Source organism: Meriones unguiculatus, chromosome 17 (assembly GCF_030254825.1).
Source record: "Meriones unguiculatus strain TT.TT164.6M chromosome 17, Bangor_MerUng_6.1, whole genome shotgun sequence".
Taxonomy (NCBI): domain Eukaryota; kingdom Metazoa; phylum Chordata; class Mammalia; order Rodentia; family Muridae; genus Meriones; species Meriones unguiculatus.
The window spans coordinates 75,622,389-75,638,796 of NC_083364.1; the positions used below are offsets into that span (position 1 = coordinate 75,622,389).

General features: G+C 35.2%; 1 protein-coding gene across 24 annotated transcripts in view; it reads right to left on the minus strand.

Moving 5' to 3' along the window:
* Nucleotides 1-16,408, minus strand: part of Robo2 (roundabout guidance receptor 2) — a 1,624,501-nt gene that overhangs the window by 13,441 nt on the left and 1,594,652 nt on the right. For 15 of the 24 annotated variants that reach the window (XM_060370647.1, XM_060370651.1, XM_060370645.1 and 12 more), the window contains 2 exons: nt 12,198-12,403; nt 790-963 (listed from right to left, as the gene is read on the minus strand). In XM_060370647.1, the coding sequence (XP_060226630.1) occupies nt 790-963; nt 12,198-12,403 (380 nt within the window). Of the gene's footprint in view, nt 1-789; nt 964-3,160; nt 3,344-12,197; nt 12,404-16,408 lie in introns of all 24 variants that reach the window. The other 9 variants (XM_060370640.1, XM_060370638.1, XM_060370639.1 and 6 more) reach the window with 1 other exon arrangement.

Below are 16,408 nucleotides of genomic sequence, written 5' to 3' on the forward strand. Positions count from 1 at the left end.
GACAGAAAAAATATTAAAGACAAATATTGGGTCTTTCTTATAAGTGCAATCATTATGCCTCTAAAATCCATACACTAAATTTAATCCTATTGTTTATTGGTATGACATTGGGAGTTGAGAGCTCTGTGAGGTCATTAGGTCAAGAAGTTGGCTCACGGCCCTGATAGAGAACACCACAGAGATTTCTTCCATCATGTGAGATCACAAGAAGAGGGCACCATCTATAGTCATAAAGGACCCTATCACCTGACACCAAAAGTTAGACTTCCTAGACCTTAAAATGAGAAATAAATTGTCTTTCTACTGTTTATAATATTACGATCACATATTGCAGCACCTGCAACAAAGAAAGGTTTCATATCCACCGCCCATGTCTGCCTAGTTCTGAAATTTATGAAACCAAAACTTAACTAAATCACTTCACAGTCTTATCTTAACAAACAAACAAACAAAACCCCTGAAGATTGCAAGTGCTCTCACACAATGACAAGTGCACAAAAGATATGATAGTTTCCTTCATATAGTTAAAATGAGATGCTGGAAATTTTCAGAAGAGCTGAAACTTTGTGAAGCAAAATTGTAGATTTTTCTTGAGGTATGATAGTAATAATAATAATAATCTTGCATGATTGAAAAAGAGGGTGCTTTATTTAGACATGTCCTGATCTTAAGTATCTGTACTGGTAGGTATTTAGGTAATGCCTAATCTACAATAGCTACTTTACTGAAAGCTAATTACAACAATGAACATATTTTATGAGGAGATGTTAGTTAAGACAAATAACCTACCATCTGGCATCCCTTCCCTCCGATGAGGTAACACTGGCTGTGGGTCCATCCGTCCTCCCTTGTGTTTTTTGGTAGGCCGAGGCCTCTGGCTTTGATTCAGAGCAGCACTGGTGTTACTGTCAGTAGAAAATGGGCTGGTGGGCCGGGGCCTTTGAGAGGAGGTAAAGGCTTTTCCTGAAATGAAAACCAAGGAAATGGACATGGAGAATGCCACTATCACACTATTTTTGTCTTGCCTTTTGTCTGTATCCTTACTAGGTTATCTAGTGATTGTTCCTACGGATGCTGTTTGAAGATACAAACCACTCTACATGTCTATACAAAATGCATGACCTGCTGCATATAATTCATGCAATTTTTAAAAAGCTAAGAACACCTCATCCAACAAAAACACATTTCAAGCAAATGAACCTGAAATAAATCCCTCAACCAAAAGCTTCACATTGCTTGAGCATAGTTTTATTAATCTTGACAATCTTGGTAATACTTTCATAAATCTATGCAAATATATGCCACATTTACTTTGCAAAATAAGAAAGAAAAAAATTAAAAAAAAATAATTGTATAGTTTTATTTATTAGTCAAGTTTTGCTCTTAGGCTCTTAAACAATGTTTAGAGCAGTAACATTTGAAATTTTACATGATAGGTCTGCAAAGGACCATAAATAAAATTGACCTTACCATTTAATATTGATACAGAGTGAATTCTACCTCTTTTAGCAAGAGTAAATAAGATCTAGAAGCTGTCAGGTTATAGTCTTAGTGTATATCTAAAATGTGATAAGTGTTTTCTGAGCAATATTATTGTGTGTTAACAGACCAAATAATTGAATTTTAAAAATGAAATGTGTTGGTTTTTTTGTTGTTGTTGTTTAGAATATATGCATGGAATTTATTTTGGGAAAAAGGTGAGCTAATACATTTTCTACAGTGAATTATTTTAATTCTATGTTTATTATGGTAAGAGAGGACTGGTTTATATGCACATATTTATGTGCTTGTGCATATTTTCACTTCATACAAAATTATAATATGTAGCTACACTTTCCTAAGTCACTGTGTCTTGGTATGGCTTAATGCTTTTTTAACAATTAGCATACATGCTTCTAGTGCACTTACGCATTCTAAGTTTTTAGGTTCCTTGTACCTTTTCCCTTTTTTGCCTATAGGAAAGGCCACATAAAGATTCTGACGTATGCCTTAGGAAGCAAGAAAATTCAAATAACAGTTACATTACAGCATATTTTACTTTGGATGTTATGTAAAAATAAACCTTTGTGATGCATAAGACATTCTTCCATTTTTGTTTGAAGAATACTTAATGCATACTAGGAAAATATATTGATGGTCAAACTAGAGACAATATCCAAGACATAATTTTATAACCTGAAAGTGTAGCAAAAGTTGAAAGGTTTTTTTCTTTACTATTGGAACACTATTAAAATTTAAGAATGCATTTGATATTTCATTGATTTATTTTGTTAAGACAACATAGTAAATGCACATATTATCTTTCTATTATATGCAGTTAGAAAGTATATGTGAAAATATAAGGGCACAAACATCATGCCAAAGTTGTTTTCAAACAAAACAAAACAAAACAAAAACCAGAAAAACTCCCACCTCATTTACTCACAATATTACTTGTAAATTACTATAGTTAATGTTACATATCTCCCCCCCCGTGGCATCAGATGCATATAAAAATTACATAATTTGACTTTAATGCTATTATATTCTGCTGTTTGAAATAAAAATTGATTTGCTGTAAAGAGCAATACACATGTAGATATCTTACTCAACTACAAATACATTCGGTGTATCTTTAGTTAGCATCCTTTAAAACAAGTAGCAAATTATTGTATTAAAATCTTAAACAATTAATACCATCAGCCAAGTGAGCTGTTAGATAGAAGTTTTAGACCCATTCACCCCATGCTGAGAAAGCCCTTCCCAGAAAGTGCCTATGCAGAAAGAAATGGGGTAGAGTAGAAGAGATAAAAGCTGAATAATTTTAATCACCGGGTTCGTTATTGATTTTGTGAGGATTTTGCAATGCGTGAGTTACTGAAAGTTTAATGACAATCTTAGTTGAGGCTTTGTTGTAATATGAAAGGAAGCATACTGCATTAACCAGAAGAGCCATGAAAAAGGATGAGTGGATGCAAGGTAGTGAGTAGGAACCTAATATTGGCTCCACAATATTAGCATCAAAAGAGAATTCTGGTAACAGAGATCCCATCCAACTGTGTTCATGCATATTTCAGAAAGCCTGTAGTTAGATCCACTGAGAAGAAAGAACAGGAGGAAAGGTCAGTGTCCGGAGGACAGGAGTCTCTCATGCAAAGAGTGTTGACTTGAGTCTACCAACCTGTTCTTGTAAGACTGGTTCCATCCAGCCTAAAACCAGCTTTATCTGCTGCTGCCACCAAGGCTTGTGCAAAGCTGCCGCTGGCAAAGATGGAGCCATCTGAGGAGCTACCTACACTAGATCTATGACTAGAAAAGTTACGATCCTCATCAGATGCAGAGCCCCATCCATTTACCATTGAACCTAAAAACAAATGTAGTGGTCCAGTAAGTTCTATATATCAGAGATCTCGTCTGCTGTAACACAGTGTTTAATGAACAAGTTGTCTGTTTCATTTCCTCGCTGCTTCTCTAAAGTTTGATTGTACGTGCTTTACCCCACTATCATCTATGTCTCCAACATTCTAAATACAGAAGAACTAAGGCCATTTAAAATCTGTATCTGTTTGTAGCTCATTGACAAAACACATTCCAATTGGTTCAATCCTTGCATTGATTAAATTATCATATGGTCATTTCCCCACAAGGACTGCTATGTATATTTAACTTTCTATGCATCAAGCAAGAGTAATCTGACTGAAGCAACGTAATGTATTTAAAGAGAAGGAATCTGTTAAAAAAATAGTCTGAATATATTTTAAAGTTAGTTCAGACTCAATCAACTATATCAAGATTTTAAAATAAAGTCATTCATAAAACAATAAAAACTCATATATAAAGTGTCTAAACAATATCAAACCAACATGGAAAATAAGGAAACAGTATTTTACTGAATTTCTATTTATGACAGTTTTTATGAATTCTTTAATTTTTAATTAGCTCAATAACTCCAGTTTTGTTTTGACTACTAATGGTGCCTTTGAAAATCACTATGAAGAATATCATGAGCATTAATGTGAGTTTTTCTGCAAAATGAAACAAGGTGTTAGTGGGAAAATTGCAACGTTATGTGTAAATAAATTTCCTCACAAAGTGCTTTGAAGAAACTACAAATAGCATTTTCATAAATATCTAGAATATCAGTTTTTAATTTAAAAAATCACGGTGGGAATTTAACCAACCATTTACTATAATTTATATGATATTTATATAAGTGTGTTATATGAGTTTGTTATTGAAGTCTTAATTCAATAAACTACCAAGTAGTGCTTACTTAAATATATTTAGAAAAGGGATACAAAACACGTGTTTATAAAATCTGTGTTAGGTTTTATAAATGACACAAAGACATATTTATAAGAAATGGGTGAGAATCAAATATTAAAGTTTCTGGCTTTTTTCTCCTCTTTTTAAGAGAATAAAGTGATTAAGTGTTTGAGGTGTTAGTATAAGGGTCAGTGACAGAGATACTTCCATTTCAAGACAGAGAAAACAGAATTTCAATATACTGAGATATAGAAGTTTTAGGAAGAGCAGAGAAGGGCAGTGTGGACCCTAGTTGGCAAAAGCAAACAGACACGATCCTTACACTTCAAGCAAATCCCCTTGACACAGGCCACTGCAAGGAAGATAAGATAAGTAACTCCAGTCACATGGCCTCCTCTGGGCTAAAGAACACTGTCAAGGACTAATAGGCCACACTGAAAGAAGAAACGATGTAAGCACTGTGTGGTTCAGTGTCACAGGAGATAAGGGAAAATCCAAGATTGTTCAGTGAGGGGTCACTAAAGACTGTGGAGCCACAGCTGAGGGTAGGTCTACAGAAAGGGAATCCTCCTTTCCGTCCTTTCCACAGGCTGTTTTCGCTGTCAGAATAGGAACTCACTTGATCTCTCACACTCATTTTATCTTTTAACTCTGTAGTTCTTTCAGATAACTCCGTTCTTCCTTGCCATTGTCTAAATTTCTCTCTCAAGAACTTACAAACTTTCATTTCTCTTCCCTGTCAACATCACATCCACACCGAGTCGCTGGGTCCTTTTAATGTGAACTCCTGTCTAACTCTGTAATATTAGTATTCACACAACAGTATCTCACCCCACTCAAGCATACTTCATTGCTACCACCTCTACACTCCCGTGTCTAAGTGAAATACTAGCTCTTTGCTGCCTTAATTCTGTTTCGTCTTGAGTTTTGTATTAAAAATTAGGCTCAACACCTTCATTGTCTAAACTTTATGCAAAAAAATTGTTGGTTCCTTCCACTGGTTGCAGCTGTTGCATCTATATTTCCTAAGAAGCAGAGTTTTACAGATAAAGAACTACCTGCTGTTCATTCTTCTGTCTGTCTTACGTGAGGCATCGCAGTGCAGAAATTCAATAAAGATCATCATATTGGATGAAAGGTGCCTAGCATTCTCATTCTTCACTGCAAATTCTCTCTGCATGAGTCTGTATGGTATGTAACACCTTAGCAATGACCTTATTTTACTTTCAAAAGAACGCCTCTATAAACATGCTGAGAAAATTTATTTATCTATTCATTAAATAAAAATTTTTAGTGAATTATTGTTGATTAATTAGACATGAGGAAAATAATGATGTGATTGTCCAGCAACAAAAATAATAACAAATACAATTTTAAGTATGTAATGGAATGTATTCTATGCATATAGGTGTAATATACATTATATATATGCTATGCTGTACTACATTAAAATTGTGGTAGTTTATGGTGGTTTTAGTCAAGGTAAAATGATGAATTTACCTTAAGTCATAATTTTATTTTTATGTGTGATTCTTAGTCACACAAACTCACATAGATACACTTAGTCAAACATTTTGTTTTTTCAATTTTCCCCCCCAAAGTATCTGAGTCTGTTATCCTCGTGCCAGACCTGTGGTTCCACACCGGTGACCCAGTTCATCAACAGTTGAGTGTCACATACTGAAAAATGCAGAGGGGAACATCCCATGCCACAGCAGCATCACCATAAAGGGAGCGTTCTATATACCCTCCCGAGAGAAAGTCCCTTTTTCCTCTTTCCTCCCCAAAGAGTGGGCTTTGTCTCAAGTCCTTAATGTGAATTTCCATGCCTATGTTTGCCACTTACTAAAAAAACAAACTAAACAAATAATCTGCCTTTGTTTTTGCTGTGATTTTCTATCTAGCCTTTCTGATACATCCTTTAAAATTTGCCTCCTCTTTTTTGTTTTCCTCACAAAGTTCTTCCTCGGTGTATTCCCCCTTTCTCTGGAAAGAATGAGTAGCTGAGTAGCACGAAGAAGGCCTTCCTATGGTCCTCAGGCAGCAGAGAAACTTGAGTTACTGTATATATATTACTTTATATTTCCTCTAGGAGCAAAGGATCTTCATAAACGGCTTCAGAGCTGACTAGACACATACCATGTCTTGTCTCCTTAGGCCTTGAAATGCTTGATGGTACAGAGCGAAACCTATGGAAGCCAGTTGGTTGTCTTTTCCCCTGGATGGTTTAAAGTGAGGAGCATAAATCAGAGAGAAATGAGACTTTTCTCTTTGCTTTTTCTCTAACAACCACTACACTGTACCAGGATAAACAATGCGTCTACCCATGGATTAGAGTTTCAAACTGTATGGGCAAATTTCATCACCATACTGCACACTGTGTATTAATATCTCTTCTACAAAATTTTAAAACATATTTTCTGGGTACTAGTTTTGACCTTCAGTGATTATGTTAACTTAAACAATTACGAAGGGCAAAGTCAGAAAGAGAAAAAGACACAGAGAGAGAGAGAAAAAAGAGAGAGAGAGGAGATTATAGGATGAGAAAAGCATTAATTGGTAGATTAAAGAGTAAGTCATTTTCATAATAACAGTGTCTTTTGCATCTTTGAACACAATGTCAAAATTACGAGAACACCAGGTAAGAGCAACTTGGCTGGGGAATCTTTACAAATTGCGTGCAGTTCGTACTCCTCTGACACATTACAACCACAAACATAATCAATACATATTTAAACATTTAATGAAAAATGAATTTATGCCACATAGCCAAATTTATTGGTGTTTACAACTTCAATCTTCCTAAACTCTTCAGCTTAAAAATGCTGAAAGGCCAGGAAAAAAAAATTCAGAAATTAATTCAGGCTGATGAAGAAGAATCTCACATAGGACATTAAGTTGCTTAAATGTTACTGAGCATAAAATGCCATGATAAAGTGGCATCTTGCTGTGTCTCTATTACATCTTCAGCACTAAAATTAATTTATGATCAGTCGTCAATTCATTTACATGTCAATTTATGCTAAATCCTTCCTTGCTGATAAATGCTTATCCTGAGATCCATTAGGCTGGAGTAAAGTCTGTGCTATATAATATGACCCTGCTAATTGTTGCATTACCATTTTTATGAGCTACAAAAACTTACGGCCCCCATTTTTGAGCCAATATTTAATCCACTGCTTGTCTAACTACTTGAGAAGACAAATCTTCTGTTGTAATTGTCTTTGGTCAAATTAGCCCAAATATTGACTTTTTATAGACAAAGAAAAAAATGGAGAAAATGTGTAGAAGTGTACTCCCAATATTTGGAAAAGCTGCAAATCTACCCCTTCTCCCTGTGGTGTGTGTGTGTGTGTGTGTGTGTGTGTGTGTGTAATATATAAGAAAAGCAAAATAAATACATAGAACAACCTTTCTTGGGTTATATAACATCTGTTAACTTGTTTCACTCTGATAAAAATCATATATATATGACAATATATATATGACATTATATGTAACATCTAGCATTTCATCTGTCAAATTTTCCATCCAATTTGCCTTAAAGGTCCTAGAGCTGCTGAAATAGCCTAAGGCAATGAATTTGTCACTTGTGCATTTATCAAAAATACCCATTCATACTAAAATTATTTGTTTTTAATTTTTTTGAAGTAGAGGGAAAAAAACCTCAGGTGAAAAATTTTAATGGCTAAGTTTCTAAACACCTGTGTATCAAGTTAGAGAAGGAGAAATTAAGTGGTGTTTTCTCACACTGATATGGTGAGGGAGTTTTAAAAGAAAATAATTAAACTGTCCAAAAATAAGACAAGAAAAAAGCTCCAGGATTTCATTTTAGTCATCATGTACATGTAAGTTCCAATACTCAAATCAATCTCTTTCTCACTTACCAGCTTCATTATTGTCCTTACTTCTGTCACCAAAGTAGTTAGAATCTCAGCTATATGTTAAGGACACCCTTTTCCGTATGTCTCTCCACTCCACCTTCTAGAACTTAATGTTTCAGGGCATTATCATTAAATCCAGAAAATACTTAGCCCTGTCTTCCACCATGGACATTGTGGAAAATACACTGCTGAACCCTGTCTCTCTCTGTTACCCTATGATGGTCGATTGGCATTTAGGCGGAAATACCGCTAGGTTGTTTCTGAATATGGGAACGTTTGAGTGTTTTTTCCCAATCCACGACAAGAAGTGTACTAAAGCATTAAAGCTAGTGTTGGGCTTTGTGACCATCAAATAGATGTTCATGACAAGTTAGAAGCACAGATTACCAAAAAAATATGATTAAGTGATGCACAGATTGCCAAAAATGATAAAACGATGGTTTCTTGAAATATGTGAACAGCTAAATTTCAACAGTGCACTGTAACTGAATGTAGAAAAAAATGCAAGAAAAAATAACTGTCACATCTGACAACGCCTATCATGATCTTGACTAAGTAAGTACACAATAAGGATTAATGTGTTCATATAATTTTATGTCTTTTTTAGAAATATATATTTATCACTCTGTACATACATAGAGAAGAAAAAGCCTCATGCTGGCTAACAACCCAGTCATCATTTTCGTTTTAAATATGATAACTCCAAACATAATGCTATGCATCTTTAGACCAGGGATTACAGTAATTTTTAGTTATCATAAAACTGATTTTTGTAAGCATATATAGATAGATAGATAGATAGATAGATAGACAGATAGATAGATAGATAGAGATAGACACAGAGAGAGATAAAGGGTGCTACTATTTCATCATCATTATCATCATTAATGAATATAAATTCCTGATCTAGTAACAGAAGTAAGAACACAGAATAAATGCTTTGGTAGTAATTATATAAAGCATTTGGTTTGTCATGCTTTTTGTTACTAAGCTTTTTGTTACTAACATTGGAGCCAATGACACTTTCTTCTGCTGATCTTTTCCTTAAATGAATATTCTTTTCAGAATTTAAGGACCTGGACAGATTGTTCCCTTGTTCTGGGCATATTCTGAGTTAAAGTACTTCTTTACAAAGGTGAGTTCTGTATCTAGGACAATTTTATTTGTTGTTTGTTTGTTTGTTTATATGTCTAGGTGTTTTGCCTGAAAGTAAGTCTGTGCACCATATGGGTATAGTGCCTGAAAAGGCCAGAACAGGCATAGTGATTAATGCATACAGATAACTCTGGGAAAATCCCCAAAACGCATGTACATGTGAGCCTTCTCCCATGCATCCTCTCTGTTAACTGATAAACGAATGTACATTCTCTATATACAATCACAATTCTTTCTATATTTATTCATTCCTTTTATATATTCACATAAATTTATGTACTCACATTCTCCCTATATATGCTTATGCATTTTCTAATATGCTCACCCCTGTTCAGTTTCAGACTGGAAACAAGCATGTGAGGTGTCTATTTAATCATGTCAAAGTGGACCTGGCTTCCAGCTTTTCCTAGCATCTGCCAGTCCCTACCTGTTTCAGGGTATGGTAGGCATATGCTGCCTTCTCTTCTACCCTGAATTTTCCAGCTAAGGGGTTGGCCTTTCCTTCCCCCAGAGGCTCTTACCCTTATAATCCAGATATATTTGTTCTTCCCTTTCTGTATTTCTCTATCCCTGCATGTCCACCTCCCCCAACTCCCATTATTTTGGCAATTTCCCTTGGAATTTCAGCTTGAATTGGCTTATTTTTAGGCAGAGAAAGCCTACCCCTCAATATATTCGCTCACACACCTTGTACACACATACTTTCTACATCACTCATACACTCCCCGTGTATACTCATAATCTAATCTACTTATGCATGTTTTGTGCTCTCAGACTCAAAACATTAAGTACCATCTATTATGTCCATATAAAACTTTGTAATACACACACACACACACACACAGTATAGAACAGTAATTCTCAACCTGTGAGAATTACTCTTTGAGGGAAATGACCAGTTCATGTGTGCCATCTAAGGCCATAGGAAAACACAAATACATACATTACAATTCATAACAGTAGCAGAATTACAGTTATAAAACAGCAAGGAAAATAATTTTATTGTTGGGAGGGTCACAGCATGAGGAACTGTATTGAAGTGTCACAACTTTAGGAAGGTTGAGAACTACTGGTCTAGAAGGCCAATTAACCTCTGATTCAACATTCTCCTCTGAGTTACTGGTAGAAGGAAGGACAAAAACAACAATGGAAGTTGTTATTTAGTGACTGTGGTGAAAGGTACAATATTACTACAGAGCTGTATTTTCATGGGACACATTCATTGTGGAAGACTATGTACATACCTAAATGGCTGGCATGAAAAGTTCCCTTTGCTAGGGAACCAAGTCTATATGGCAACAATTAAGCAGTTAAATCAAGTATCAAAAGAAACTTTTTTTTTCTTAATGAAAGCTCTCTTTGGCATGAACATGGAATTAGCTTTAGCTACTGGAGCAGTGCACATTGCCTGACCACCATTGCATAAGACACCTTAACTAGCAGTTGAGCATGTAAAAGGGTAAATGAAATTGTGCTAACTTAGAGGCATATACATTGTCTCTGGCATATTTAATAAAGAACTTCAGAGGCTATAGCTGACTTTTGCCATTATTCTTGGAACTTTAATTTCATTCTTAATAGGAAACAGTTTGGTATTACTAGTGAAATATGCAAAGATATTCAGAATTTTGCCCTAAAGTAGATTATGTTAGAAATCCAGGCAAAGAGGCTTAACATAATAGTGTACCAATAAGTCAGCTCTCACAAAATGCCAAAGTTTTAATTTTTGCTCTGTCACCTTCAGTTGGATCTGTTTCCAATTGTAGCAATATATCTGTGGTTTTAAAATCTTAATTAGCTTGATGAGCAGTTCAGCCTCCAGGCAAGAAGAAAAACTGAAAACTAGACACATGCCTCAAATGCTGAGAAGTACAGAGAGGAAGGCAGAGGCTCTTGTGTGTCCTTTGCACTGTCATATAGCAAGGTCCAGCAGTGCCTGTGGACCTATCAGGCAGCCGTCATCCTGTAGAGATTAGGAAGTGCTCAGAGTACCAGTGGAGTCAGGGAAACTGATAAAAAGCATTCTAGGCTTGAAAAAAAAATATCCAAGTGAGCATAATATAGGTTGTCTGAGATGACCCAACAAAATTCAGAGGTCAGATTCAGGTTAGAGGTAGCTATGTCCTCCCTGTCCAGTGAGAGGCATGTTTATGAGTCAAGGGGTAGGTTATTAAGGGATAGAAAGATGAAAGTTTCATTTGTGCATAGAAGGGATTTCAATTGGACAATTTTAAATCATTGGAAACAGGCTATTTCTTAGATCTACAGTCATCACAGGCAAACACCAACCGGAATGTTTGCTTAGCGAACAAGAAAAAAAAATCAGAAGCCTAGGCAATAAACAGGCAAAATAATTACACTTCTTGGCAAGGACTGGTGATTATATGCAGCAATGTGAAATGCATAAATGCACTGCTTATCTCTCTATACATGTTTCCACTCCAAAAATGTAACAGTGTGGGCAACCTAAAAGAGGCTCGTTCTGAAGGCTCACTTATTTTCATCAGGGAATGATTTTCCAGGGTGAAATATCAAGAAGTGTTCTAAGATCGTGCGCATTCACTTTGTATGTCACTTCCTATATACAAATTATATCATTTCTAAAAGTAAAGGTTTTTCATGTAAAAGACTTGGTTTCTTAGCAGAGTGAACTTTTCATGAAAGCCTGGGATATAATTGAGTTTTCTTTCATGTCTTTAAAGCTTTTTAAAATTCATGAATTTCCTTATCATTTTAGCAGCAAAGCAAAAGTATTTCTAAATCCTTTTTGAATTTGGTGTTTAACATTAACATATTTAAAATGGTACAAAAATAGATGGAGTGGAATAAATCTTACATAAGGAACCATCTGATTTGTGATGCATTTTAATGTTGCAAATAGGTCGCTTATTCCCATTTGATCAGTTTTGTTACCTGTCACAGAGCTGTCTAGATTGTCCATACTGGATCCAGGTGTCTGGTCTATTGCTCTGAGCGGCCTAGGAATTTCTAACGGTTCCTCTTCATCATCAGCATCCTCATCTGGAACATCTGTTTCCAAATCGGAAATCAAGGCTCCAGACACATAACCTAACGGTGGAACTGGGGGCTGTGGAGGTGGAGTATTGCTTTGAATGTGCCTGGAATTCAAACAGAAAGAAATGAAAGACAGAAAGCAACTCATTAACATTCAATGAAATTGTAATTGCTGTCAAATGTCATGTTATGGTAACTCATACTGTCTTCCATTTTCACTCACTCGCAGCACTTTCTTCTACTTCAGCAGAGACCCTGACATGGACCCATGCCCCACCAAACAACAACCACATGAACTACAAAAGCTCTTGTTTTGATATTCATATGGTGATAGAGAGGAAAATATATATTTCTTTTTTTTTTTTGAAAATATATATTTCAAGAATTTTTGTATTAAGACTTTCTTAAAAGACAATAGGAATATTTGTGACAAATCAGTGTTACCTTTTGGCCCGCCACAATAGTTACTTGGTTTCCAGGTTAGTGCTTTAACCTGTACAGCCTGTTTGAAGACAGTTTGTTGAGTAAGGTCCTCATTGCCCTGCTTCTGCTACACTTTCTGCCCCGTGATGCTTGCTTTTGGTAGCATTCCCACCACATTAGGCTGAACAGCTGTTTCATTATCACAGTGTAGATTAGACACAAATACTTTATGCTCTTGGTAATTGCAATCTATCTCACCAACAAAGTTTTAAAGGATTGAATTTAGAACATTAGGTGTGCTCAATAACCTCTTTGTAATGGGTAAAGAAGTCTAATCCAAACCTTATAAAAATTAATAGAAGATGTATGAACATTCCTTTATTGGGAAATATTTAAGGAAACCCTGAGTGACTTGAGTGACTTGGTTCACATTTCATGACTAACACAATGAACAGCTGCATCCTGGCATCCAGTTGATTTGCTGTGAGACTATTAAATAATTCCTTCTAACCTATAAAATGATCAACGGAAGTTATTCATGGTTATTTGTTACTGTTAACAAAAAGTGAATGTGCTCCATGCCTGTAAAAATTTTTTCTTGACTTCATACAGAAATAGTCAAAAGTGCCTTCCCATGTAAGAGTCATTGTATATAAGGAAAATGCATTTTTGCCATTGGCTTTTTTATATTAAAAAAAAGTTGAAGGGTTATATTTTTGTTCTCATTTGTAATTTTTGATAATATTTATGACTTTTAAAATTTGCTTAATATTTATTTCTGAATTGCATTTGTGAATTTATAATCAACTAAAATTAACAGGGTATTTTTATCCTTCAGGGGTGAACCCCGGGAATGTTGCTTCCGGACATCACATCAATGTCGTTTTATCTAATCTCTAATGTTATAGAGCAGGTATTTGAGGCAGCATGCAACTCCCTGGCATTCAACACACTAATTCATAGTGAGGAAAGAAAAGCAACTTTTACTAAACTCTCTTTGGCTTGAACTCAGACAAGGCCACTTTGCTCTACATGTGGTATCACACTCAGTTGTACATTGGAAGAGAGGGAGCTACATGATGAACAAGAGGATATCAAGCAGAATTACATATGTGGTTCATTTCACTATGACACTATAGATTTGAGGGTGGGAGAGAAATAGGGAAAATCTACACTGTAATCCTACATAAATTTTGGCATGTCTTGATGAAAAAGAATTACAAAGGCATGAACATGTACTCCTTAATTGAAGCAGAACTAGAAAGTAGTCTGAAATACGAGATGGAGGTATGTATGAATTGTAACAATCTTCTGGTAATAAGAAGTACTTTGCACAATTCATCTGTCAGTATGAACAGAATCCTTAGAAGTACAGTTGGGACCCTTTATCTTTAGAGTTCTGTGAATGTGATGTGTAACCTAAAGCAAGAGACATTACAAACCACAAGAGCAAGCAAGGTATTTTTTTAAGGTAAGAAAATGAATTAATATTTTCATAAGCAAAGTAAGCTGCTGCATTCATAATATTGATGGATCAAGTAAGAACAGACTCAGGGAGAAACAGGATCTAGTCTAGGGCAAGGTAGAAGCTATGGAAATGATTTAGTTCATTCACACATTCAGGGAATACCTATGAAGCAATTACTAAATGGGAGACTTTAAGTGTAAAAAGGTATCAGTGACCAACCCAAGGGAAAGTTCCACCCCTTGTATATACAAGAAATTAGAATTATACCGGTAGTTTGCTAAGAACCATGGAGTGTGCAAACATTTAAATCTTAAAACTCATGAAACATAATAGTTTCACCTTAACTCAAAAAATAAAAATAAAAAAAAAGGATAGGCATTTTTCTTCAAAACCATGTAGGGTAGGATGTTCTTTTTCTGGTACAAGTGTTTGTTTACTTGGAAGTCTGGGTCTACACACTGTTTAACAGGACAAATCACCATAGGGTTTTTAGTCACAAAGTAATAGCTTCATCTCTCTGTGGGCTGACAACTGAGGTCGTTTAGGATAGCAGTCAACCTTAATAGTCCTAAGACAATCACTCTAGCTCTGTTCCCATGGACTTCCTGACTAGGTTATAGTTCGGGCATCTTGCTAATGTTGATTAAACAGAGCTACCTGATACTGCAATGGGAGAAAATGAAAACTGTCTTTGAGATTCTTCAGACCATTGGTCCACCTCACTTACCTTGGCTTATTTTAATCTATAGTATTTTATGAGAATAATTTGTAACCTTGAGTATAGAAGATCCAGTGAATTCTTGAAACTCTTTCAGCATGTTCTAAAACTTCAGAGTGCTTTTGGGGACTCTTTAATCATATACCTAATCATAATTTAAGGTATTGTAGAGAGGGACCCTTCTAAATTTATATAGAAGCCAAGTATTAGCATCACTATTAATTTTTGCATGGGGGAATTATACATATAAAAGGCAAACAAATTTCTCCCGGTCATATATCAGGTAAGACACATCATCTTCAGGGAATTGAACCTAAACTTGGCTGTCTTCATTGGAACCCTAGACTAAGAACTTGGAATCCACTTGGAGGTAAAATCTAGGTACTATTGTACATTAAATTCTAATATGAATCAGGTGTGTGTTTAAAGTATAAATGACAAGGCTGCATGACTTCATGAGTCAACCAAAAATCTCACGTCTCGTTACAAACTTGTTTTAAATTTAGTCATATTTGTACAAAGTAGCTTTATGTAAAACAATATTGTTTAATATTAACATGTTTGACTATTGATAACATATCTGCTGATTGTGAAAAAAATAAGGGTCTTCTGTTCCTTGGCAAAGAGCATGTTTGTGACAGCATGCAGTGCTGTTCCTAAACTAGTCTTCTCAAATATATACTTATGTGTATTTTTAAAATAAGTGGCTCATAATCACAGATAGTGATGACTATTTCACTATGAATATAGCTCAGTAAGTTAGAACTATTCAAAAATGGAAACGCTTTCATCTGAATTCAAGTGTAATGTAAATCAACAGATGATACTTTTTGATAAGTCATATATACTGACATATAAACCAGTATTTCCGAAAAACAAAATTCTCTAAAAATCATGAGGCTTGGTACTATTTTTATTTCTGCCGCATTTTCACGCAGCACCTGACAGACTTCCATCTGTGACTTATGAATTTATAGTCTTATTTTTAAAAATGTAATGTGGTTTGGGGGTTTCTCATGAAGCATTTACTGTTTTTATTTTTCTTATTTTCTAATCCTCTTAATTCAGCCCAAACAGGGTCTTTTAATAACTGACACTAACCATCATAATTTCCAGAAGCATGCATTTACATATTCACAACCACATACAGAATTAATCACAGTCACTTTGAAGAGTTTGAAAGGAGTCCTTTATTGTGGCATTAAAAGTGAGTTCAAGGATAAACTAATTGAAGCAGTTCTGTGAATGAGAAAACATTCTAGTGTCACCAAAAGCACATAGCCTGAATCTCTGCTCCATTCACTTCTCTAAAATGCTGTGTGACGTCAGTCAGTTTACTTAATGTTCTGTCACCAGCTTTTTTATGAGTACAGATGATTAACACATAGTCAAAATTATTTTTTCATCCCACCTACGTAGGTTTATGAGCACCTCTGCTTAGTAAACATGCAAGAACATTTCCGTATGTAGGAAGTGCAGGGCCTTTGGTTTACCAAAGAT